Source organism: Sarcophilus harrisii, chromosome 1, assembly GCF_902635505.1.
Source record: "Sarcophilus harrisii chromosome 1, mSarHar1.11, whole genome shotgun sequence".
Taxonomy (NCBI): Eukaryota; Metazoa; Chordata; class Mammalia; order Dasyuromorphia; family Dasyuridae; genus Sarcophilus; species Sarcophilus harrisii.
The window spans coordinates 333,334,851-333,360,087 of NC_045426.1; the positions used below are offsets into that span (position 1 = coordinate 333,334,851).

Genomic DNA, 25,237 nt, shown 5'->3' on the forward strand with positions numbered 1-25,237 from the left:
TATCATGCAAGAATGATATGAAAGAAACCAGATTCTCTTATTTAGAATTTGGTTAGGACTCTTTTGTGTTTCCATTATGATTTCTATATTTACTTTAAAGACAGTTATTTGTGTATATTATTAGTATTTAGGAATGAATGGAAATATGTTAGAATTTTCATTATGGATAGCATGTTTGAAGTTCTGAAAAGTAACTAGGCTAAAACTTTAATGTACTGGTATCTGTAATCAAGGTGGTCTAGGTTTCTAAGAGAGAGAGAGAGTGTGTGTGTGTGTGTGTGTGTGTATACATACATACATACACACAGATAGTAAAAATGAGGGCTGTTGTCATGTGTACAAATATATTGATATTTGCACTCATAGCTATATCAAACTAATGATTCTGTCGGAATAATTTAGCCTACACCAAAAAAGTATAATCAATACAAGGGCTCTGCTGGACCTTAGGGAAAGCAATAATTTTTTAGTTTTCTAGAAACTGATGTTTATTTAGTTTTCAAGTTGACATATATGGAGAGTAGAAAAAAATTATCACTTTTTTTGGGAGCTGTTAGGGAGGAAATGTTCCAAACTTATGAAGTGTGAATCATGGGAAATTAGAATTTGTTGTTATTTTCTTAGCAGTAACAGTAATAAACATACTGCAAACATTAGGGACGGGCAATTAGGAGGTGCAGTGGAAGCAGCACCAAGCTTGGAATAAGACTAATGTTCATGAGTTCAAATCTGGTCTCAGATTCTAACTTGCAGTGTGCCCCTGGACAAGTCACTTTACCCCACTTGCCTCAGTTCCTTAGCTATGAAATGAGCTAGAGAAGAAAATAGCAAATCACTCCACTATTTTTGCACAGAAAACCCCTAAAATGGGGTCATAAAGACTGAGAAGACTTAGCAACCAGCTAGTTGAATAACTAATACGATCCTTTCTTCTCCAGGAGTCATGGTTACAGTTCCCTCCTTAGGGTACCACAGGGAGCAGGATTCTAAAAGACAGGTAAGTTCCTATGAAGAGTTTGTATAGAAATTTCTCCTTGTAGGAATGATGTAGAGGAACAGTATATGTCTTTAAGAAGGCACCAAACATTCATTAGCAGCAGGCAGAGTAACCTTTGTTTATTCTATAGTCAATGGGAATATTTAACGATGCATTCTCCAGCAATGAGTGTCACAGGAACTCTGTAGTTTGGTCAAAAATCTGGCTTTAAATCCTAGCTTTGCCATCGGGGCTGGGCAAGTTGGGTCACGTCCTTGGGCCTTAGTATAAAACAGAGATAATACTTGCAAATACCTACCTCAGAGGGCCGAGGAGCAAATAACACATGTGAACTGTGATGTCAGAGAAATGAATGACATTATTATTTTGAATAGGGGAATACAGAAAAAGGATAAGAATTTTAGGAACTTATAAACTGAAATAAAGAAACAACACAATTGGGGAAAAGCATGCTAGCCAAAGTCAGAAAGAGCTGGGTTTGAATCTTGTCTCAGCCATTTACCAGCCTTGCCTTTCTCATCTGTAAAATGGGGATGATAGTAGCACCTACCTCTCAGGGTAGATTTGAAAAGATACTCACGGGGATTTACAAACCTTAAAGTGCTATGTAATGTAAGTTGTTGTTGTTATTATTATTGGAGATGCTATAATTTTTTTGACTTAGAACCAGAGAAATTAAAAAATTCTCTAAGATACCAAGTCCCATATTTAAATGACAATAAAAGCAAACACACCCAACATTTGCCTTGAGATATGAGTTTCATATAAACCAAAAGATACAGTTAATTCAAATTAACGATGAGGCTAGGATAATGTTCAGTCCTTATCAAGTAACAATGAAATGTTCAAAAACAAAAAAAAGGAACAGTACACGTCTTTCTACAGTCCAACGGTCCCAGAAGGCACTATATGAGATACATCCAGAGTTTCAGAGGGTGACAAATCCAGCAGTCACCACCAGGGGGCATGAAATCATTCTGCACTGAATCAGGTAGATTAACATTTCTTATAAGACAGCTCCTCTAACATAGGATCTAAAGTTCAGGAAAAAAGCCCGAGGGGCAGGAAGTAGGAGGCTTGCATAATTAGTGTATTTTATTAAATAGTTAATGCATTGCTTCTTACTCATTTGGAACAGCTGTATCAACAGCAGCAAGTAAAGCTTCCTATGTAAGTTTCGGCAGCAGGATTCTTTCAGCCCTGTTTTTCGGTGTTTTTTCCCCCTCCCACTAAAGAAAACACAACTTTTTCAAGACCCAGATCATTTAGCTTTGAGTGATAGTCCCATTGTCTCTTCTTTTCTATGCAGCAGGAAAGACCCTGCATAGCAGGGCCTTTTATCTCCACCAAAAGCTTTTCACTGTTTGGTCTGGATGGAGAGGAATTCATTTTTCCTTGCTCCACTCAAAAGGAAGGAAAGGGGTCAGAGCACTTGAGGGTGTTCTTCACAAAGCAGTGCTCTCTGAATCATTCTCAATGTCCAGCAAGAGGCGGCTGGCCAGGTCTTTGCTCACTGGCTCCATGTGGATTTCAGGAAAGAGGTTGCGAAGCTGTTCTGGAACATTAGAATTGGAGTCTGGATAGAGACAGGAAAAAACAATGTCATCAATAAATTGTAGAGGGCAGGCCCCTAATGAACAGTGCAATGGGGCCAGTTTACTTAAGGTTCTCTGCGTGCACACACATGCTGTCCTGACCACAGAATGGGGTAAAGGAGTGGAAGCACCAAGGAGCTTCAGGATTTTAGCCAACACACTGACCCACTGCCCAGGCTCAGAGTTTCTTCATCTGTAGAATGGAACTAAAAATTCCCATCCTAACTGCCAGACAGCCCTGCCGTGAGGGTGAAATGGGCCAAGCACTGTACAAGGGCATGTTCATAGTGCTACTCTATTTGAGCACTAGTATTTCCCACCTCGGTTCTGCTCAAGCTAGCAGGTCTCATGGTGAAAGAAAAAACTCTTAGAAACTGGTCCTTTGACTATCAATGTCACGGCAGGAGCAGAGAACTTTCTTGCCGACTGCTCTGTTAGAGCTCTGGAGAGCCAGAGAAAAAGGTTGGTTTCACTTGTGAGAAACTGTCCCCTGAGACCTCCAGTCTGGCCATACTAAAGTAAGGGCTATGCCAGAGGCAGAAAAAACCTGGCTAAGATGCCAAATGGGAATTCCTCAAAGGAAACTGGAACTTGGTGTTCTTAATAGCGAAAAGGGGTGGGCTATCAGAACATCCTTAATGTAGGAGGACAATGGCAAAGAGCTGCTCAGGTCTTCTGAAGCATACAAAGGCACTAACCAGCGCCAAGAACAAGCCCTAATAAAAGTAATTCCTGCCTAAATACACCAAGAACCAGGAACAAGTCTTTCAAAATCCTCCACCAAACCAAGGGGATAATGGCAGTTGTGCCATTTCCATCTCATGGGTTCAGGGTTAGGGAAGTCCTTGGGGAATACGGAGGGGTGAGAAAGACCAACGAACTGGGGTAAAGGGGACAGAGCTCCAGCGCTGTCACTCACTAGCCATGGGACAAAGGGCGAGCCAATTCCTCCCCCTGAGCCTCAGCTTTCTCAGCAACAAGATGGAAATAACTTTTCAACTTGCCATAAAGGCCGTTTTAAAGTTTTAAATTGCTATGGAGATGCTAGCTAAAAATAATGATGAAAAAATTATTAGGTAGGATTTCAGAAAAAAGGCAGCAACACACCATACTTGGACAGATGGGGAATGGGAAAAGGGATAATGGTGGAGAAGGAAGGGCCACTGGGCTCGACTGCACAGTATGGAGGCCCAAGTGTCCATGCTGGTTCAGGCTCTCGGGCCAATAGCCAAGGACACTTAGCTCTGAGAACGATAGCAAAGGTTGAATTATACAAGAATCCAGTTCTTCACATTACCTTCAAAGGTGCAGGAAATGCTAATGACCTTCTAGTTTCTTTTATTAAACCACAGAGCTTTGTCTTCTATAGATTTGACTATAACTTTTGCTAAATCTTTTACATTTTGTTCCAGTTTTGCCTTCTTAGGGTAGCGTGATCCATATGCTGTGAATCAGAAGGGGTACTTTAAAAAAATCTGTCCTAAATGTATTTTTCTTAGGCTAAAAGGGGTTACTGACCTGGTTTGACCCAAGCAAGTTGGGCTAGGGGAACATATTCAATATGCCATTCTATACAGGGCCTTGCGTAAGAGCCCTCCTTCAGTGCTGCACTGAGTTGAGAAGTCTTGAATTGTTCAATTTGCAAAGAGAGATATTCAGAAAATCTAGGATTTTCAACCCTGCTCTACTTCCTGCCTGTATGACTTCTGACAAGTCACTTCACTGTCTTGAGCCTCAGTTTCCCCATCTGAAAACATGGAAAATCACCTGCCACTCAGCCTCATAGGAATATGAGAACCAAAATGATAATGTATGCCAAAGTTACCTGTCACTTTAGTACATGCTTAAAAAACCAAAACAAAATAGGACGTGTGGGAGTAAAAGAGGGAGACTCTGGAAAAGTGAGCCCTACATACTACAGCATACTGAGAGGAAACATGATCGAGGGGAACAATTTCTCTATGCATATTTAGTTTATAAGCTGAGATTGCTCACATTCTACAGCAGATTTTTTTGCTCTCAAAAGACTTCATGGAAAGGACAACCATATCCCATTGGAACAAAAACATGAGATGGTTGCAGTTGGTCCCACAGTCTCAGTAAAAGTCGAGCAAACTCCCCAGCCCTGACCTTAACATTCTGGGACAAGGTGAGGCCGTCACCAGTGACCACAAGGAGCCATCTGCTTCAAGGTGTCCTGAATGGTTTTGGTCACAATGATCCTGTGCAAAAAAGGTGGAGGGATAATAGAGCTCTCCACCTTAACTACAGACATTGTCTGAGATTAATACAGTTACCACAAAATCCAGGCTCTCTGCTGCAAAGAAGTCCAGCTCTACTGTCACCACCATGCAGGCACTGCTGGGGATACTAACAAGAAGCTCCATGGCCAACTATCTCTCTTGTCACTACAGCTTTAGCTCTCCTGGCCTCCTCACCATTCTCTTCACATCCAAGGCTCCCAGAACTAGTAACAAAGAACACAGACTTCCCGTGGTTTGCAAACTAACACATCTTATGGCATCTTCTTTAATCCCTAAGCCTTCAGATCTTGCTAATCATAGACTTTTTGTTGACTTCTGAACAATTATTTTATCAACTTGATAGTTTGGGTACCCTGGGCAAGTCCCTTTTTCTCTGTGCCTCAGTTTCCACTGTTTCCAATGTGGAAACTGTAAAATAATAGGGCTGGAGAGGATTAGAGATGCCCCTGAGATCTCTTCCAGCTATAGATCTATAATGATGTGATGTCTAAAGGCTCCACCAACTCTAAATCTCTGACCCCATGAAATGAATTATTAATTTAACAGCTGGAGCCTAGGGGGCCATTGCCCCACATATTCCCAGCACAGAACACATGACAGTAGGTACTTCACCACACATACATCTGGTTTTCCCTTCTGTGCCCTATGTTGGAACTTGCCAATGTTTTCTCCTGGCAAAGAGGTCTTTAGAAGTGTGAAGAAAGTGCCAAAACAAGGCAGCTGGTTTAAGCTGACAATTGGTCATTACTGACAGCAGGACCTACCTTGCAGCAAGCATAGGTAGAGCAGTTTGCACTCTGTAAAAAACACTACCCAACACCCCATCCCGTATCTTATCTTAGCAGATATATTTTTATAGGTCGATTCATTTAGACATTTTAGCTGTAAACAACTAACTCTCACCCTTTTTCCTCACTGGTCAAATTGGATAAATAGTAAAAGTTATTCAATCCTGGGCTTTGGAGTCTGGAAAACTTGGGGTCTGGTGTCTATCCAATGCTCACTCACTACCTTCCGACTGTTTGGCAAAAGCTTCTCTGAAATTCTGTAGAAAGGGGATGACCCCAAAGAACCTACTATGCAGGGAGGTTGTGAGGTTCACGCGGAATAATGGTCACAAATTGCTAAATGAACTATACAGTCCCCCAGAAATGTCAGTGATGATTTTTGCCAACAACACGGGGGCAGATTTCCTCCATCTCAACCAGAGATTCCTTTCCAAAGAAAACTCCCCCATCCTCTTAAAACTCTCATTTAAGAGTAGGCTGGGCTGCCCAGTGACTCCCTGTCCTTCTATTTCCTCCCCCCAAAAGAATGGCTTTCTCAGCACGAGTACTCTAATAATGATGTCTAACCATAAGAGCCCACTTGTGCTGATGGTCACACACAGAGCTCAAAAACCGGCTGAACACTAAAGAATGGGAAGCCTTAATCCCTGACCTCAGACTGCTCCCCTAAGGAGAGAAGCTTCAGACCCCAGAAAAGCCACTCTCTCTCCACTAGTAGAGGGCACTAAATACATACAGAAAACAGTTACTCACCACCTAGGGATGGAGAAAGGTTGGATTGAGGCCTATTACTTCACAGTCAGATCGCTTTTTAGCAGCCACTTATATTTAGAGACATAGAGTTAATAGGACAGTGACTAAAATGAGACAATTATGACTTGTGCAAAGCACTCACCCCAAAAAACATTTCTTTTAATAGGACTAAAAGTAATGGGCTTTCCCCACAAACTTGTGTTTTTTCTCTGCTTCCAAAGAATAAAAGTGCAGGACTGGGGAGTCGGGGAGCTCTTGGTGCAGAACCCTACCAGACACATCCTGCTGTCAGTCTCCCACGTCACTTAAGCACTGTGACCCTGGGCTCCCGCCTGAGAACGGCCCAGTCTCATGGGGTTGGTGTGAGGGCAAGGAGGTAAACATATGCAATCCTCACCACAGGGTCCAAATACCAGCTAACATTAAGAATTATCCCTCCGGCTGTTTACAGGAAGCTGAGCTTTAGGATTTCGGGGGATGGGTAGGATTCAACAAAATGGATAGTGTTCCATATATTGTAGTTAACATATACTTTAACGTGTATGGGACTGCCTGCCATCTAGAGGTGAGGTTGGAAGGAAGGAGGGGAAAAGCTGGAACAGAAGGTTTTGCAAGGGTTAATGTTGAAAAATTACCCATGCATATGTTCTGTCAATAAAAAGCTGTAATAATAATAATAATAATAATAATAATAATAATAATAATAATAAATGGATAGTGCTCGTTTACTAGCCAATGTAGGGAGTCTTCGTTTCCCCTCTGCAAAATGGGAACATATTCAAATGGATGTGGCGAAGCTCCAAAGAGATAATGTATACATAAATGTGAATCATTATCATTACTGCACCAGTCACACCAGGTGTGAGCATTCTGCAGCCTTCTGTCAAATGTGTTAATACAGGTCTTTCATTCCAAAAGATTTTCTTTATGATCTGTTAGTGGGTAGATGAAGATATCAAATTTAGTACAAGCTACAAAATTTGACCAGATGTGGCTGTTGAATGTAGCTATTAATATAACTAATACAAGGCAAAACGGAGGCTAAAGAAGCAGTAAGACCAACCTCAGGGATACCTGCTAACAGATCCGTGAATATACAGTATCCATATTAATTAAGGACAAGCACAAAATAAAGCCATTGCTCCTTAAGACATGCACTATTAGTGGGGATGCAGGCAAGCAAGGTTAGGATAACCAGTTAGTAACAGGCACTTGTGCACAAGTATGATTGTGAATTAGCAAAAAATATTCTGGCCAATCATATGCCTTTTCCTTACCATTAAACTTCCAATTTCAGTTCTTACTGAATAATGCAGGTCATACATCTAAATTATTTAATAAAATTGTTCAATTAGAATAATCTTTTTCTGTAGCCTATTACTTTAACATTATTATGCCTTACATTGCTACCTTACTCAAGAGGGCAAAAAACTCAAGCAAAGAAATCTCTTTTTCAGGGTTGCTTTGCTTGGGGGACAATTAAAAGATGCTTCTTATTTATATCAGAAAATGTCTATTCTTGGGCACTAGACTGTCTGCTGCAGGGCCACTGTCAATATCTGCTCAACAGCTATCATTCTATCCAGAGGCCCACCTCTTTGTTCTGTGCGTCTCAATTCAATGCTTTTAAATTCAGGACTAATGTTTTCAGGAACATATTTTTCCCAAGCTTATTAAGTGACTATTTCTCAGAAACACTGGCTCTTTCAAGTAGTATAAGAAATTGCTATTTAAGCCTAATTTTAAAAAAATATACAGATACAGTATGATCTGGTGTAAAGATCACTGGATTTGGAATCCAAAGCTCTGGATCTGAGACTGTTATACAGTACTATCCACATAGTACTTGGCTTTCTGAAGAACATTTTGTCAACTGTAAAATGGGGGACTTTAACTAGGTGATCTCATTGTTGGGTTCTTAACCTAGGGTTAATGAGATTTTTTTAAAAAATGTTTTTGAAAAATATTTTTTGATAGAATTGGTTTCCTTTGTAATCTTACATAGTTTGTTTTATGTTTTTAAAAAGTTCACAAGCTTCACCCAAATTGCCCAGGGAGTCCCTGACATACAAAGAGGTTAAGAATCTCTGATTTGAAGAGTTCTTTCAAGCCCAAAATCCTAATATCCTATGAATGGTTATGAAAATATTGACATATATTACTAGCATTTCTTGTATGACCACAGGCAGATGGCCTCTAATAAGGTCTTTAAAGAATCCCTAAAATGATATTAATTCCGTGATAGTAAGGTTATGTGGAATTCCAGGATTTTCAGAATTGCTTCAAAGAATTACTGTCTGATAAACTTCCACAGATTAGCTAATCAATTATTTTCAGTAAATTAAGCATAATTTTAATGAATCACATAAAGCAATACCCAACATAAACATACTTCACATAACAATGGAATTAAACATAGTCTAATTCAGTCTTGCTTCACTGTATTTTCATTCCCAGAGACATGATTTTGGTGCTTGCAGCTCAAGCAACCAGATTCTGAGGAGCCCAATTCACACTGACAAATGGTTTCCATGTCCTAAGTCAGGGGTATTTCAGCACTGACTACAACTTTCCTTCTCCTACATAAACTACTAGGGGCCATACAGGTTGGAAGGGGGACAGTATTCTTCCTGGCTGTATGCACTGTGATTTGTATAAGACACTAATGTAGGACTTGAGGCTATGCTTCCTTTGGCTATGGAGAGCTTGTACAAAAGTCACACCAACCAAGGTCTATTTTTGCATAAAGTTGATTAAAGCAATTCCCTAACATGATGGAAACCCTTTCTCCAGAAACTAGTGTAGACAGATCCTCTGGGAATAGGTTCAGCTGTGCTAGATAACACTTTCCACAAAGGTCACATGGTTTAAAAGAAAGCAAATGCTGACATGCATGCATTTAGAATGCAAGGGATTCATTAGAAATCTTTCAGGGAGCATTTTTTGGTCCTGAGCAATTCAAGCTGCACATGGGTAAGGTTCCATGCAGTTAACATAAATTAAGGGGAAAAAAATGAAGGTAAAAGCTCAAGATGCAAAAACACAATTTCCTGTGCTAATTGAACCTGAGTTCTTTTTAGCTGGGAGCCAAAACGAGATAAACCACAATGAGGTGCAGCGAGGGCTGGTTGGATCTTGTTTAACACAAAAGGAGAGAGACCATTTTCATATTTCTTCATGGCAAAATGAGTTCTCGATCAATGGGGTTTTGTTGTTCACGCTACTTAGGTACCTATACTGTTATCAACCGTCCTGCTATAAAATGCAGAAATAATGCCTCCTAGTCATGGTGGATGGAGCCACAAGGAGAACCACAATATGGCACCAAATAGTGGAACAGTGAGCATGGAGTCAAAAGCACATATGCAAAATACATGTACAGGCAACACAGCTAAGTAGGAGCATTAGGGGCTACAATGCAGGCTGTTTCTGGTGGTTACCAACCTCAGTCCTGGCCATCTTCCCAACCTGTGAAGGCATTAGGAAGTACATCTATTAGACATTTCCAAACAAACTAGCTTGCTTCTAGTAAGGTGCAGTGTCATCAAAAAGTAATCAATCATTTAACAACCAAACCAGTACACTGTAAGGAAAAGCACACGTCTCCTGAAAATCTGGAGAAAGAGGCAGCTTCTAATGTTTTTGTTCATGGATTTTGTTTCTGCCTTGTACCCAAACAACAGTGGCTCAGCAAACCAAGTGTGGGTTCAATATTTTAAATCTTAGGGGTTTTTTAACCTATAAAATGAGAGAGATTGGCCAAGATGATTTTGAAGGTCCTTTTGAACTTTATGTGTTTAAAAAATGTTTGTCTGAGGAGGGGTCCAGAGGCTTCACCAGACCTAGGGACCTTGCACAGGACAGCAATATGGATACAGGCTAGTTTTCAGCTAGAAAGTCAAAAGCCTAGCTTCAAACATAATGCTGTCTACTATTTTCCACCAAGTGTCCAGTGCTGAGAATGAGGCAGATAATTAATGCCTAAGGCTAACTAGCTATGAGTGTGTGTGTATATATATATATATATATATATATATATATATAGATATATAGATATATAGATATATATCTATATAGATATAGATATAGATATAGATATAGATAGATATAGATATAGATATATATACATACACACACACACACATAGACAGACATACCCCACCCCCGCCCCCCCCATGCAATTAACTTACCTAAAATGAAATACTAAACTATGACATAGGGAGAGGAAAGGACCCAGTGACTCTAGGTTTGTGATTTACTGGTATAGGGAACTTCTACCATTGATAGTCTTGAGTTTCTTGGGGCACTGAGGGATTGTCTTAAGAACACAGCGCAACCACAGAAAAGTTGAACCTTGGACTTCATAGCTCTAGAGCTGGCTTTCTACCCATTATACCTTGCTCTTTCAGTCAGATAATGCTGTTATCAAGGTCTAAATCAATAAAAAATGTATTGAGCATCTACTTGGAGGCAGCTTGGAACAGATAAAAAAGCAATGGCTGGGAGTTGAAGACAAGAGTTCTAGTTTCAACTCATCCACTAATGTACTGTGTAACTACAGTAAGTCATTTAACTTTTGTGGGCCTTAAATAAGAAGGTCCTTGGAGTTATAACACTCTATGCTGCAGGTTCTCTGTACCAATCTCTCCTGTCTACTCTAAAATATTACCAGTACTAAATGCTCTTCACCATGCTAACTTTCCATTCTAGTATAAACTACAAAAACCAAGTTTCAGAGCATGATCAATTAGAGGAGGGGTGGTTTTCTGGTGCTGATCGAAAGATGGACAAATCACCAATAAGGCCATGCTTATGTATACTTTACGCACTGTGAAACTGGTTCAGTTCTTTTGGAAAGCAATTTGGAACCATTCTCCAAACTGATTAGAAAATAAAAAGGAAGCATTCCAGGTTGCCTGTAGCATATTGCTTTGATATCTCATAGCTCACACTTTAAAAAAAAGTCTGTGCTAACCTACAGTGGGTACATGTAAATCTGTGATAACCACAATACAACAGTTTCCATTGCTGTGGGGGAAAAGCTTTCTTTACCAATTTTAGTCTGGAAGCAAGAGGTTCCATCACTTTGAAACAGAACCAAAATCAGGATTTTCCTCTTAGGACTCTAGAAGCTAAGGAAGGAATATTTTTTGTTTATTTTTAAGCCTTAACCTAAAGGTTAAGGAAAGGAAGGCCTGTAGGTATTCCTTTTCAATGAAAGTATTTCCTTCCAATCCTTCCAAAAGGCAAAAGAAGTGTTTCAATTGGAGTAACTAAGCCACAAGAGCTTACCACTATCTCCAAGTAAAAGCAGAAAGACCTCCTTGGCTTCTCAATAAATCCTAAACTAACTCCCTTAATGCTGCCTGCAAACCAAGGTGAAAAGGAAAGAGGGAAGCACCTGTGCAGGTCTGCTACTTACCAGTGACTATTTTGGAAGAGGTCTGAGCTGGGTTGGCGAAGCTGCTATCCCCCGCTGAATGAGCTCCAGGAGGGTGGGGAGGAGGGGGGATACTGGGGCGGTTCCTTGGTTTTGGGATGGGTCTCGGTCTTGGTAAGGTCCCGGTGTGAGGAGGTGAATGCTGGGCTTGAGGAACCTCTGGATTGCTGGCTGCCTGGGTCTGAGATGTCTGAGAGGCGGGCCCCTGCTTCCCCAGAGGCGGTGTCCCCGGCGGGGTGGGGGTCGGGGGTGGGCTGTGAGCCGGCTGCTCCAGTCCATGCTCACTGAGTGGGGCCGCAGGCTGGGGCAGTGCCGGACTGTTTAGCTTGGTCTGAGGCGGAGGAGTAGCCTGAGTTGGGGGCTGTGGAGGAGGGTGGTTCGGAGCCTGTATGGGAGAAAGGCTGCTCGAGTACCTCCTGGGTGTGGAGAGCTGGGGGGCGGTGGAAGTCTGGCCTGGTGCCGGGCCCACATGGTGATTCGGAGGAGAAGGACTCCGAGTGGTTGGCTTTGGGGAGATGGAAGGAGGCTGCTGGGGTGTTCCTGCAGAGCCCTGATTCCCAGGCTGGATGGGCGGTGGGTTTCCTGGTTTGGGAGGGGCTGGAGCAGGTTTCTTAACAGCTGTATATGAAGATAAAATAACATCCCACCAGCACCCATTAATAAGAAGAGTTGTGAAATTAGTACAGTTATTCTACAAAGCTTTAGAATTGTTTCTAAAGTCCATAAAGTGGGATACTTTTGACCCAGTGACACCACTATTAGACCAATACACTCAAGAGAGCAAAGGGGGAAGAAAAGAATACAAACATACAAACATATTTATAGCGGTTTCCTGGTGATGACAAAGAACTAGAAACTAAAGGCATACCTGCTGAGTGCAGAATGGCTAAACAAACTATATCAATGTGAAGGAATACTTTTGTGTCATTAGAAATGAGGAAGGAGATGACCCTCTTTAAAATTCTAGGAATTTTTTTTATGAAATGATGCAGAGGGGCAGCTAGATGGTGCAGTGGATAGAGCACCAGCCCTGAAATCAGGAGGACCCGAGTTCAAATCTGGTCTCAGACACTTAACACTTCCTAGCTGTGTGACCCTGGGCAAGTCACATCCCCAATTGCCTCAGCAAAAAAGAAAAAAATGAAATGATGCAGAATAAAGTGACAAAAACAGGAGAGTAAATTATACTGGAACAGTATTATAAAAACAAGCAACTTAAGGACTCTAATTAAAGCAGCGATTAACTACGACAACACTGATAAAGAATGTTACTCATTCCCCGAGAGAAATGATGGACTACATCTACAGAACGAGACACTTTTTTTGTCTTGTTGACTATACATATTCGTTATAAGAGGTTTTTTTTTTTCCCTTTGATTTTTCAATGAAGGGAGGAGATAGGAGGAAAAGAAAATAGGTTTTTGTTAACTAAAAACTAAAAAAAAAAAAAAAAAACTAAAAACAGAGTTGCCATCAGCTAATCAAGTACTTTATTGCACAGGCATTCAAAGAAGCCTTTATATGAAATGTTCCTTCAACAACAAAAACCCAACCAATTAGTACTGGCAGTCCTATACTTAAAGAGCCCTCCACCCTGGTTTCCCAAAGCTACCGCATCATGGATGCTCTTTAAAAATAAAAGCAACAATAAAAATCAAATCGAGGTTTTACAGGTTGAAGAGGGACAAAGGGGGAAAGGCTCCTGAACTTTGCAGTCAGAAGGCTGATGCTGAACTACTTATTAGTATAATAGTCCAAGTTACCCCAAGGCTTTCTTTGAGTCAAATCTCTAACAGTCTCCTCTCAGGCCTCATCCTCCCTGACCTTTCTAATTACACTCTCTATTTCTTGGAAGTGTCTAATCCCATGGCTTTTATAATGATATTCTCCCAATTCTCCTTTGGAATAAATATAAGCTAATAGATATGGGGGGGAAATTAAACTATGATTGAAGAATTGCACGTGTTTAACATATATTTGATTACATGCCACCTAGGGGAGGGAGTGAGGAGAAGGAGGGGAAAAATTTGGAACACAAGGTTTTGTAAGGGTGAATGCTGAAAATTATCCAAGCATATGTTTTGAAAATAAAAAGCTTTAATTGAAAAAACTTCCCCCCCCCCAAAAAAAAATGAACTAAGCTTTAAGCTTCTTCCAAAGCCCTGTCTGAAAAGGGAGATGATCCCAACTTCCTGAAGGCTATGCCAGCATTATACAAACTCAGGAAGGTCCCACACCAAGCTGAAAAGACTGGGAGCATGGCCTGGTTGCTGACTTTGTTTTCTGAGTCCTACCATAACCAAGTATAGATATTTCTGGATAAAGAATCTATGCAAGGTAACATAGCATGCACAACTGTCTACAAAGTTGTAACTGGGATGGAATCTGAATCAATGACAGTAGGAACTGCACTAACAAAATCATGGTTCTTTAGAAGTAAAAAAGGACTTAGAGGCTGGGGTGCTTTTTCTATTTTAGAACAAGGAAAATGACCTAGGATTTGTCAAGTGCTCCCTCAAGACCACTGCCTAAGGTGCCACTGTAGCAAAAATGTTGGGGAATTACCAAGACGGCTTTAAGAGACAAATAGAAAATAATACTCTATCTTTCGAGAAAACCATTCTCAAGATTTGGCTGCCAAAGGGCACTGCAATGAGGAATTTTTGGAGATAGCTGAGTATCCAGAACTATAGCGCAGCTTCAAAGCACAAACTTGAGACCCAGATTTGTATATTTTTGGGACAGAGATAGTATATACATGCAGCCATGTAATCCTGAAGCAGGATATCTGAGCTCCCTAATGAGGTAAGTAAAGAAGAGTAAAGGGCCAGACTAGCCCTGAAGAATATCTACAGGACCCTCCCACCCCAAATCATTTTAGATCCTTATTCTCCAACTTTCCTTCTGGTGACCAATCCTTTCAGTTGCCATTTGACAAGGTACTAGTGAAGATTTTTTTTTTGTCAATGCACTATGCCTTGAATCCCTGCTTCACACACCCTGTTTTAATCCTTTCCCTCATCTCCCCCCACTTCAAAACCAAAAACTAAAAAGTCCCATTACCTCGGCGCAGAGTATGAGGGCTAGGGCCGGCTGAATTCTGAGATGGACCAACCAATAGCTGATTAGAACTACCAGCCTGTTGGGCTTGGTTCTGCCCTGTGGGTATTTGACTCCCGTTTCTCATGGATGCTGCAGTTGCTATAGTCACTGACTCCTTGGGTTTAGGGGCACTGGGGAGGCAAAAGTAACATTAGAAGAAGAGAAGATATTCTTTAAAACAAACAAATATCATATAGGCATAGAAAAAAAATTTTTTTTAAGAGAGCTTTTATCAAAGGAATTTTAGATAATGCATGTAACATATAACATCTAAAAATTCCAACATGTTTGCATGAAAATATAGTATTTTGCCATATCTTTTTTTTTTTGGGGGGGGGGCACAAAAGACTTAATTGTTTTCTTAGACTTATTGAAACTACTAAAAACCCAACAGGTCAAATGCCACTTTTTCCATGATTATTTCAATTTAACAAAGAAGCACTTCTTGGTAACAGCTGAGAATCCTCTTATTTTAAGCCCTATTTAATAAATCCAAATTCTAGTGCAATTAAAAAATTTATACAAAATCTTAACAGCAACACTAATGTGATTTGACTTACATAGTGTATGAAACTAGGATAGTGATATAGTCTGAAAACATTTTTATAGGAAGACTATAAGTGAATGACATTTATAAATCTAATCAGGAATACCTGCAGAATAGCTGTATCATAAAAGAACAATTAGTAAATCAACGATTTAGCTTTTATTTAGACTTTTGTCAAAATTAATTACTATCTTGGAATATAAGAACATGATTGACAACCATGAGAATAAGTGAAAATATTCTTTCATTTACTATTTGCTTTCATTTACTATTTGTTCTTTCATTTACTAAATGCATTTACTAACTGTTCTTCAATTAAAAAAAAATTAAGGAGCAGCTAGATGACACAGTAGATGAAGCACTAGCCCTGATGTCAGGAGAACCTAGTTCAAAAATGACCTCGGATACTTAAATACTTATTAGCCATGTGACCTTGGGCAAGTCACTTAACCCCAATTGCCTCACCTCAAAAAAAAAATTTAATTAAAATTTTTTTGAAAATAAAAAAATTATCGAGCACCTTTTTATGTTCTAAAACCTCTGCTTATACCACTGGTTATGTAAGGCATACATAATCAACAAAAATACTCAAGATGCCTGAAGTACTAAATTGAAGTTTGCATCTCCCTCAAAAAACTAATTTTAACTTGAAGACATTTTGCAAGATTAATCCATGAATTCACAAGGCATTAGATTTTGGTATTTGGGGAATGGATAGGAATCTGACCTCACTAGCCTACACATTTGGCCTACTCTCCAACCTACTTAGCCTCCTTTCTGTGAGTTACAAAGATGAAGGAATGATTCTGTGCAATATGAAGCTGGAGGACATTTATCTTCATAATTATTTAGTCTAATAATAGAAAGGACACTGGACTAGGAGTAAGACCACCTGGATCTAAACTGGTTTGACCACTTATTAGCTTCCATACTACCTTGAGCCAATATCGTTACTTCTTTGGGTTTCAGGAGCTTGTCTGAAAGTTGGGAGTTATCTCGGTGCTATGTTCCTTACAGTATGATTGTAAGAATTATATAAACTAGGAAAGGCAAAATTACTTTGCAACCAGAAAATGTCATACAGTTATTACTGTTAATAATATTAATATACATATTATTGATGGTTTACATGGAAAATAAATACCAAGATGATCATTATATTAACAGCAATGGTATTGATATTAATAAAAATGGTAAATAAAGTAGATTTTCTATTGGTATTAACAGTGATAATAAGAATACCATGATAATAATAAAATAACAAATATAAGCATGCTAAGTGGTGGGGATGCAAAGACAAAAACTAAATGGTCCCTCCTCTCCCCAGGAGCTTACATTCTAATGGGGAAGACAATCTACATAAGTGACATGAAATTTATATGATGCAGATAGAAGGGAACCTTAAAGAAAATCAGGAAAGGTCTCTTGTGAAAAAGATCAATACTTGAGTTGACTCTTGAAGGAAACCAGGAAGCAGGGGTGAAGGAGAGGCAGGCTCCAGGTCTGAGAGACAGGCAGTGTAAAAGGAATGGGGAGAGAGAAAAAAGTGTAAAGAAAAGAAATGTGGCTGTACTGTGGCATGCATGGGGGGAGACAAGGTTGGGGAGAGGGAAGAGTAAAATGTAAGAATACTGGAAAAACGGGACTTGGCCAGGTTTTGGAAGAGCTGAAGAGCTTGGGATGTCAAAGAAGTTTATATTTGAGAATGGAGTCGCTAGCATATACAGAAGAGTATGTGCCTAACAGAGGAACAACAAGTCTGCCAGAGACTCAGAGAGAAACAGAGAGACAGACATACAGTCAGATCTAAATTTTTAACAATTTTGTGAAGGATAGACTTAAATGGGAAGAGACCTGAAGCAGGGAGACCAATAAAAGGTGCTAAAGGCCTTTTTTGGAAGTAGTGAATATATGCAGAGAAAGAGAAGCTTGGATAGCTGGGAGGATGATGATGCTCTTGACAGAGAAAAGTTCAGCGGATTTGGGGATGAGGATGACAAGATCTGTTTTGGTTTGAAATGTCTGACAAGCAATTCAGGATGGAAACAAGAGTTGGCTCTATAAATCTGGGGAGTCATGGATAGAGATGTGACAATTAAACCCACGGAAAAAAGCCCAGAAAGAGAGGAGGGCCCGGGCAGAACCTTGGGCTACATCTCCCTTGGCAGGCACGAGAAGGGTGATAAAGAGCCAGCAATAATGCTGAGGACGAAGGGTCAAACAAACCATAAGAGAAACAGAGAGGGCATGAAGGTGGCCAGCATGCCAAATGTTGGAGGATCATCAAGAAAGACGAGGTCTGAGAAAATATCATGAGAAAAACACGTCATTTTGGTACTTTAGTCATTTTCACTGTAAACCAGCAGTAAGATGCATATTTAAGTAGTAATTCCTTATGTCAGTGTCAAGGATAGTGGGAAACAGCAGTGGGTTTGGAGTCAGGGGAGCTGAGCTCGAATCCTAGCTGTCGCACTTAGTACGCATGTGTGCGGCCGTGGGCCAGGTGTGACTCTTCCAAGCCTGCTCTTCATCTGGGGAATGAGGGCAACGGCCTGGGAAAACTCCAAGGTCCATCTAAGCTCCAAGTCTGTGCTCCTCTAGCACGCTGATATTTTGTCAATCACTCGCCCTGACCTCTGTGAGGGAGGGAGGCTGTGGATTAGTCCTCCACTTAATCTCTCCAAAGACAAACTCAAGACACAGACACTGACACTGGCAGGGACTTGGCTCACCTTGCCTCATGCAAGTTAGTGATTCAGCCAAAAGCAGATGTGGACAACCTGATTCTTGGCTGGCTAGTATTCTCACTTCCCTCACAGCCTCTCTAAACAATTTGCTTTGGGTGGTACATTGGGACCTTTCTGGGCTAATAATCTTTATGCTATCAATAATTCTTGGTATTACATCAATTATCCTAAGTAATTATTTGTGTAGAAATCAATTCTCAGAACTGAATTTATGTAAATGAAGTCTAAAATTAAACCTCTCTTAAAGTTCCTAGACCTTTCATGATGATCCATTAATGGGGAATGTTTAATCTGAAAAATATCACCAACAAAAAAAAATTAATAAAAAAATTTTTTTGCAAGTTTTGGGGCCAGGAATAATTGAGTTTCAAATTCCAAAGATTTTATATCAGTAAATACAACTACTAATGATATTGTATAATAATGAAAGTAGATTAGGAGACGAGACCTGGTTTCTTCTTGTAGCTCTACTTCCTCAGTAAGTGACCTTAGACAGACCATTCACCCACTTTTGGGCTGACGTTTCCTCATGGAAAACGGGGAGGTTGTATTAGATGATTTCTAAGGGTCCTTCTAGCTCTGGTATTACAGGTTCTAGAATCTTAAGTCCCTCATACCTTTGACAATGTCTAGTACAGAGGGCACAAGATTTGGAGTAAAATGATCTGAGCTGAAATTTTGTCTCTGGAACTTATTACCTGCGTAGCTTTGAGTAAAAACCCTTTAACCTGCCTGCACCCTCACCTTTTAGATCTGTAAAATGGGGGTAGGTGGAGACTAGGCAGTCTTGAAGGTACCTTCTGACTCTAAAATCCTACCCTGCCAGAAGGCAGCGTTCAAGACCATTTTAAAAGGCTGAGGCTATTGGGGAAGCCCTGCTAGTGGGAGCCAGCCTCCTTACCTGCCGTCATCATTCCCTTGACTGGACCCTGGCTCAGGTAAGGCCGCAGAGGTGGGAAAAGCCACAGCCCCTGCACTGTTTTCAGCCCCAGAGCCGTGGAAGGCTGGCTCTGAGGCTGGGGGAGCCAGGGCGCTGCCCTCCGTGGGCGGGAGGGGCGGGTGGAAAGCGGGGGAGGTGTGCTTTCTATTGAGTGTGCCACATCGCCGACTGGCCTGGAAGTCCATAAGCTTCACACCAAAGCTACAGAAAGAAGAGAGAGTCAACACACCATGCAAGCCAACCCCGCCGAAGCCGCACTCAGTCCGCCGGGGGAGCACAGAGAGCCTTGTTGCCCAGCGTGCAGCGAAGCCACGCCGAGCCCCCACCGAGCCGCACCGCAGCGCACGGACCAAGGCGCCGAGGCACAGAGCCACCACCAAGGGGGCGCAGTGGGGGGAGACGCGGTCACCTCCATCTGCGCAAGGACTGAGGAGACCAAGAGCCTAGCGGGCCCCTGTCACGTCCTTGTCGGTGGCATGCAGGGGTGTCCATTCCCCCCTCCTCACAGTGGCTTAGACTCTTGAAATCGTGGTCCATAGATACTGGAGGAAGAAGCTAAGACTATTTAGCAGGAAGAAGAAAAGATTTTCTGCTCCAGCCATGGAAGAACTTCCTAATGGCTGGAGCTCTACAAAAAGGAATGGGATGCCTCGGAAGGGGGAGCTTTCTGTCCCTGCAAGTATTCAAAGTGAGTGACCACTTACTGAGGGTGCTATGGATGAGACTCATGCTTCATGCACAGATGTCACTACACTTTATCTCTGAAATTCTATGATTTTGTCAACAACACTTGGATCAAAACAAGTAAGCTATGTTTCTACAAGGAGGTGCCAGGGTAGGGAAACCCACCTGGGTCATGAATTGTATATAAGACCATCTACATGTAAATCAAATAGGCATTACATCTCATTGTTGCCCAAGAAAAGATTTATATCTTGGAATGTTTTAATAATAAGCTTTTTTCTTACGAGACTTAGCATTGAGGACAGAGCTGTTAAAGTAAGATCTGTCTTTACATGTTAAATCTGTATTAGATGAAAGGCAAAGGACCTTCTTCCTCTATAAATAGAGCATCTTTCTTGCATTGTAGTTAACTCAAACAAGCTTAGCACTTGGTTTTAATAAGGAATCCTGTTTTCAGCAATATACATATGGGTAGTATTTGTGTTAAAGACAAAGTCAACAGATTTCAGCCCATCCAAAGCCATGGCATATTTAGCATTACTGGGACACTAATATGGACACTGTAGTACGGCTCTCTATAAAATGTAGAGAGCCAGAATCTTAAAAGAGAAAAACATAGGTTCAATCTTTGCTTTGGAAACATAACGACATAATGATTCTGGAAAAGTCATTTAACATCCCAGAGTCTCTGACAAGGACTAATTCACAGAGTAGATGCCAACTTATGTTAGTAAGGGAGTTCCGAGTTCCTCATGAAGAATTCCCTATATTAGTGAAATCACAGGTCAGATTCAAACTCTTCTCAATATTCTCCATGCTCTCCTATAATAGTAGTTGTAGTTTCAAAGCAGTATTAACCCAATGTCAAGAGTCTTAGACATGCAACTAATCTTCAGAGTAGTTTGTCTAACCACAGAGAGGATGGGTGAAAGAGACAGAAAAGGAGAATAAGAAAGAAAATAACTAATCTTAACTCAATGATAAAAAAATAACAGAACACCTAAATAAATAAAATCTGAATTCAAACTTGAAAATAGAAGCTATATTTTTATTACATACTAAAAATATATGGATTAAGAATTTTCAAATACACAGTAAATTTTCAAAAGGGGAAACACAAATTGTTCATAAATATCTGAAAAAGTTCTCAATAATAGCCAGAAATGCAAATTAAAACAAATTTGAGGTGTCTAATCTCAAACTCATCAAATTAGCAATAATAATTAAAAATTGTAAGACTAGATTCATTAATTGCAGGGAAAATTCAAATTAATAGAATCTTTTAAAAAGACACTCTGGCAGTAGGGTGTAAATGTTTTTTTAAACACACACACACATACCCTCCTTGGATTCAAGAATTCCATTCTTGCAAATATCCTGAGAGAATTTCTAAAAAGAACTTTTTTTTTTTTCAAATGCTGTTACTGCTGCATTACGTGTTATTGGAAAAAAAAAAAAAAACATTTTGTGGGGGAAATGAAGCAGCCTAAAAGCATAATAAGAGAGAAATGATAAAATAACTAATTATATTATAAGGCAATAAAGACAGGACAAGTACAACAGAAAAGAAGAAATTTGGAAGTAAATAATGTAAAAAGGAAAAAAAAAAAAAGCAGAACCCAAAGAAGAGTATAAAATGAAGAGTTAATGTGAATGAATGTCCTACCAAAAAATTCTAATGAAAAATTACATGAAGTGTCTGAAAAAAAATCACATTTCATGAACAAAAGTTCATTTAAAAAAATAAATAGGTGCAAAAATAAGTTTAAATGGTTGGTGTTTCGTGGTAAATCTTAAATTTTTAAATTCAAGTCTTTTTTTAAGCAAGAAAAAAAAAAAGGGAAGAGATAATACAAAAACAAATTACCAATAAAATTTTATTTTCTAAAAAGCCAACAGGAGATAGGAAAGAAGAAAATAAAGATAATTTGAGATATATAAAAAATAAACTATGGCTATCAAAAGCTGTATCTTCTCAAATGAAAATGAAGAACATATAAATGATCCAAATTGCAATTCCAAAAGTTTTAAAAACTAATTTTCAAAGAAATTATTTGTAGAGATACAAGAAAACATTTTTAATGCTCTTAGACTCCCAACTTTTACTTAACAAACTACCAAAAAAAATTTTTTTTTATTTTACAACTTAAAAAAGTATCATATGCAATATATTCAGGGGAGAAAAAGAAATAAGGAGGACCTGAGACTGTGGGCAGTAATCTGCCTACTTCTTAGAGTCCTTTTCTGAGCATGTCAGAACAAGCACCATCCTTAGCAACCAGATAGTATGGAAGAATTTCCAAACTAGAGTCATACGGCAGGGATGGCAAACAGGCACAGGATGGGAGATAGGACTAGAGCACTTCTAAGACCCCTTTCAAATCTTAAGACTCAATGATTCCAAACTAGGACTACAATTCTTTAAATGGTTAAAATCTGTTACGTTCAGTAGCATAAATACCATCTATTACGACCTGACAAATCTGCTCTTAATTGAAAAAGAGAGAGCTTATGCTCAACCTACCCCTCCTTCTTGAGCAAGTCTCCTTCCATCACTGCCATGCTGGCTGGCCTCTTCCTTTCCAGAGTGCCGGTGTCATAATCATTCCCAGGGTGGGATAAGTGATTTGAGTTCGAGGCTGGACCTACAAATGCTCCTGACACATTAAAATCCACCTCTGCAGAAAAAAATCCAGGAACAAATTAATTAAGGTGTATGGCTCTGACACAAAGGTCTCTACAACTGTCCAGCCTCCCAGCCTGGAGAACAGTATGGGACAGAGCTGGTGTTTGTCCCATCCCTCCCCCACAGGAAATCTTTACCTTCAGGAAAGAACCAGTCGGCATGCTGAATTATTGGCTCAATTACTGCAACCACATGAACGGATGTTGCTGCTGCCATGTCTGCAAGAGATCTACGAGGAAAATGTAAGAAGCTCAAGTGTTTCAGATGAATAAGGAATAAAATGTTGGCTGTATTCATCACTGCATCTCACTCCAATAATTCAAAAAGGAGAAAAAAGTTCTAGACAGGCAGTGAAAATGTTAAATCCATGCAGCGCTGGGCCAATTCCCCCTTCTAAAGGAGAGAAGTAATGGGGAGCAACCCCTTTGAGTGAGCTCATGTTTCACATCTTTGTTACTGCATGCTCTCTATTACACTGCTCTATTTGCATAGGCAGACAGACAGCCTGAAGCTTCAAGCCTGAAGCTTGGAGAGGAGAGAGAAATCTGCATCTCCTCAGGCATCTAGAACAAGACTTGACATAAGCTTAATATCTTTTAAATTAATAAATTAAAAAACGAATACCTAAGCAACTAGAGGAAGCCTCTAGCATATTAGGTAGATCTTCTCTATAGGATTTATGAGAAGCAGGAGTGCGTAGTAGAAGAGAAGCAAATCAGGACAGAGCCTTGAGGGTTGCTCACTTTCAGAGACTAGGAAGAGGGGGATGAAGAAGCAAAGGAAACTGAGGTAAGACAAGGAGGAAGAGAAGCAAAGGAAGAGAGGACCATAAGCAGCACACAGTGTCCAGGAAGAGGAGGTGACGACGTCAAAAGCTGCAGGCACCCGCAGAATGGACCCTAAAAAAATAGGTCAAGGGGCTTATGAGTTAAGAGATGATCGTTAACTTTAAAGAGAAAAGTTTGACTGAAGCGATGGAATCAGATGTCAGAGTGCAAAAGGCTAAGAAGGGAGGAGGAAGTGAGGAAACAGACATGAGGGCCTGAGATTCCTGGGCTTCCTGGGAGCCCCTAATGCATAAGCCAAGCTGAAACCTGCCCGAGGACAGCTGTTAGTGAGGGGGCAGCTTCTATGGCAGAGAGGAAAGCACAGAACATCCAGCAGCCAGCTGGCAGGGGAGTGTGTGCTACTCCAGTGGGTACTGTGGATAAAGGGGCAACAGATCCCACCGCCTCCTGGGAACCTGTTGAACTAGATTTTGAATTTCCAGTTTGACATCCATCCTTTGTGAAGTAAAGATATAAGGGAATACAAGGCTCGAGGGGAACAGTCACTTACCCTTCAGTTTTGGCCCACAGCAGGTTAGGACCTAATACTATTGCAATGTTGCTGGGAGTCATCTTGTTAACATCACTGGTTTGTGCAAGCTTTGCTAGGAACTTGATCAGATACCTGCCAAGGAAAGATGCACCTACAGTCAGACGGGCATTTCAGTAGGTGGAATCTAAACAGTAAAGCATGATTTGACTAGAATATTCGAGTGTGTTAAGTGATAAAGATAATTTTTGTGGTCAAGACAGGGTAGATTTCCACTTAAAGGAGATTACTGTCTTAAAGATTTTCAAATATCTACTGAAAAAGAACCTCAGGCTGCCTGAATCTGTTAAGATCAAGGCACAACTTTCTTCTTGGTCTTGTCCCTCCCTCCTCATTGATTATAACGATGTGGCTAATAGTAGCACTCCCCAACAAAGCACTACCAGAGGGAGAGAGGAAGGGAGAAAGAAAAGAAAGGAGGGAGGGAATGGGCAGAGTAAAAGGATGAGGAGAGGAGGAAGGAAAAAGAGGAGAGGAGGGGAAGGAGGGGAGAGAAGGGAGGGGAACAAAAGAAAAGAGAAGAAAAGATTCAATTCTCATCTGCTGAGGAAAATTTGCAAGTCCTCAGCATCAAACTTTTAAGAACATTAAGAGACACACAGACATTCAAAGTCCAAGCCAGGGTTGTTAGATAAAAAGGGAAAATATACAATTTAATTGATGTGTAGGAAACAGCAAAATGTTCAGGATTTTAAATAGGAGTGTTTGTTTTGGTAACAAGAAAAAAGCTAGGAAACACGGGGAACATCTCTTTTATTGACCTCATCTTAAAAGAAGGGTTTCCAAATAGCCTTTTTTTTTTTTTTTCTTAAAGCTTTCTCATTTAGGATCACTAGGTCTGGAGCTGAAATGGGTCTCAGAGATCATGTGGTCCAGCTCCCTCGTTTTATAAGTGAGAAAGCTAAGGTCCAAAGCCATTAAATAACTTGTCCTGGCCACATAGGCAATGGGGCAAAGCCAGAATTCAAATCCAGGTGCTTGGAAACCACGCTGCCTCTCTTGTGACTTATTTTGCTTATTTTTATTTAATTTAAAAACAAATCACTTTTTGGTTAACAATGTGGAAGTTTAAGAGGTTTTCTATATTCTAAATATGACTTTGTTTTGTTTTAGGGAATTTTAAAAAATCCTTTTTGAAATAACTATTTTATACAGGAAATTAACAGGAAAACAAGATTGATTATAGAAACATTTGCTTTATGACCAAATTTTGGGGAACAAAGCTATTTTATAAAGCAAAACATACTTATAACCATTAGAATTTTATTTCTTACTGTGACACAGAAAAACATCATTCTGTAACTTTTAAATTATAAT

General features: G+C 40.1%; 1 protein-coding gene across 4 annotated transcripts in view; it reads right to left on the reverse strand.

Moving 5' to 3' along the window:
- Positions 1-1,097: 1,097 nt before the first annotated feature.
- Positions 1,098-25,237, reverse strand: part of ARHGAP17 (Rho GTPase activating protein 17) — a 127,350-nt gene continuing 103,210 nt past the window's right edge. The window contains exons 14-21 of one of the 4 annotated variants that reach the window (XM_031945575.1): positions 23,882-23,995; positions 22,681-22,772; positions 22,382-22,535; positions 19,135-19,374; positions 14,901-15,070; positions 11,820-12,455; positions 9,842-9,865; positions 1,098-2,573 (exon numbers count right to left, since the gene is read on the reverse strand). In XM_031945575.1, the coding sequence (XP_031801435.1) occupies positions 9,843-9,865; positions 11,820-12,455; positions 14,901-15,070; positions 19,135-19,374; positions 22,382-22,535; positions 22,681-22,772; positions 23,882-23,995 (1,429 nt within the window). In that variant the 3' untranslated portion in view covers positions 1,098-2,573; position 9,842. Of the gene's footprint in view, positions 2,574-7,674; positions 7,723-9,841; positions 9,866-11,819; positions 12,456-14,900; positions 15,071-19,134; positions 19,375-22,381; positions 22,536-22,680; positions 22,773-23,881; positions 23,996-25,237 lie in introns of all 4 variants that reach the window. The other 3 variants (XM_031945576.1, XM_031945574.1, XM_031945577.1) reach the window with 3 other exon arrangements.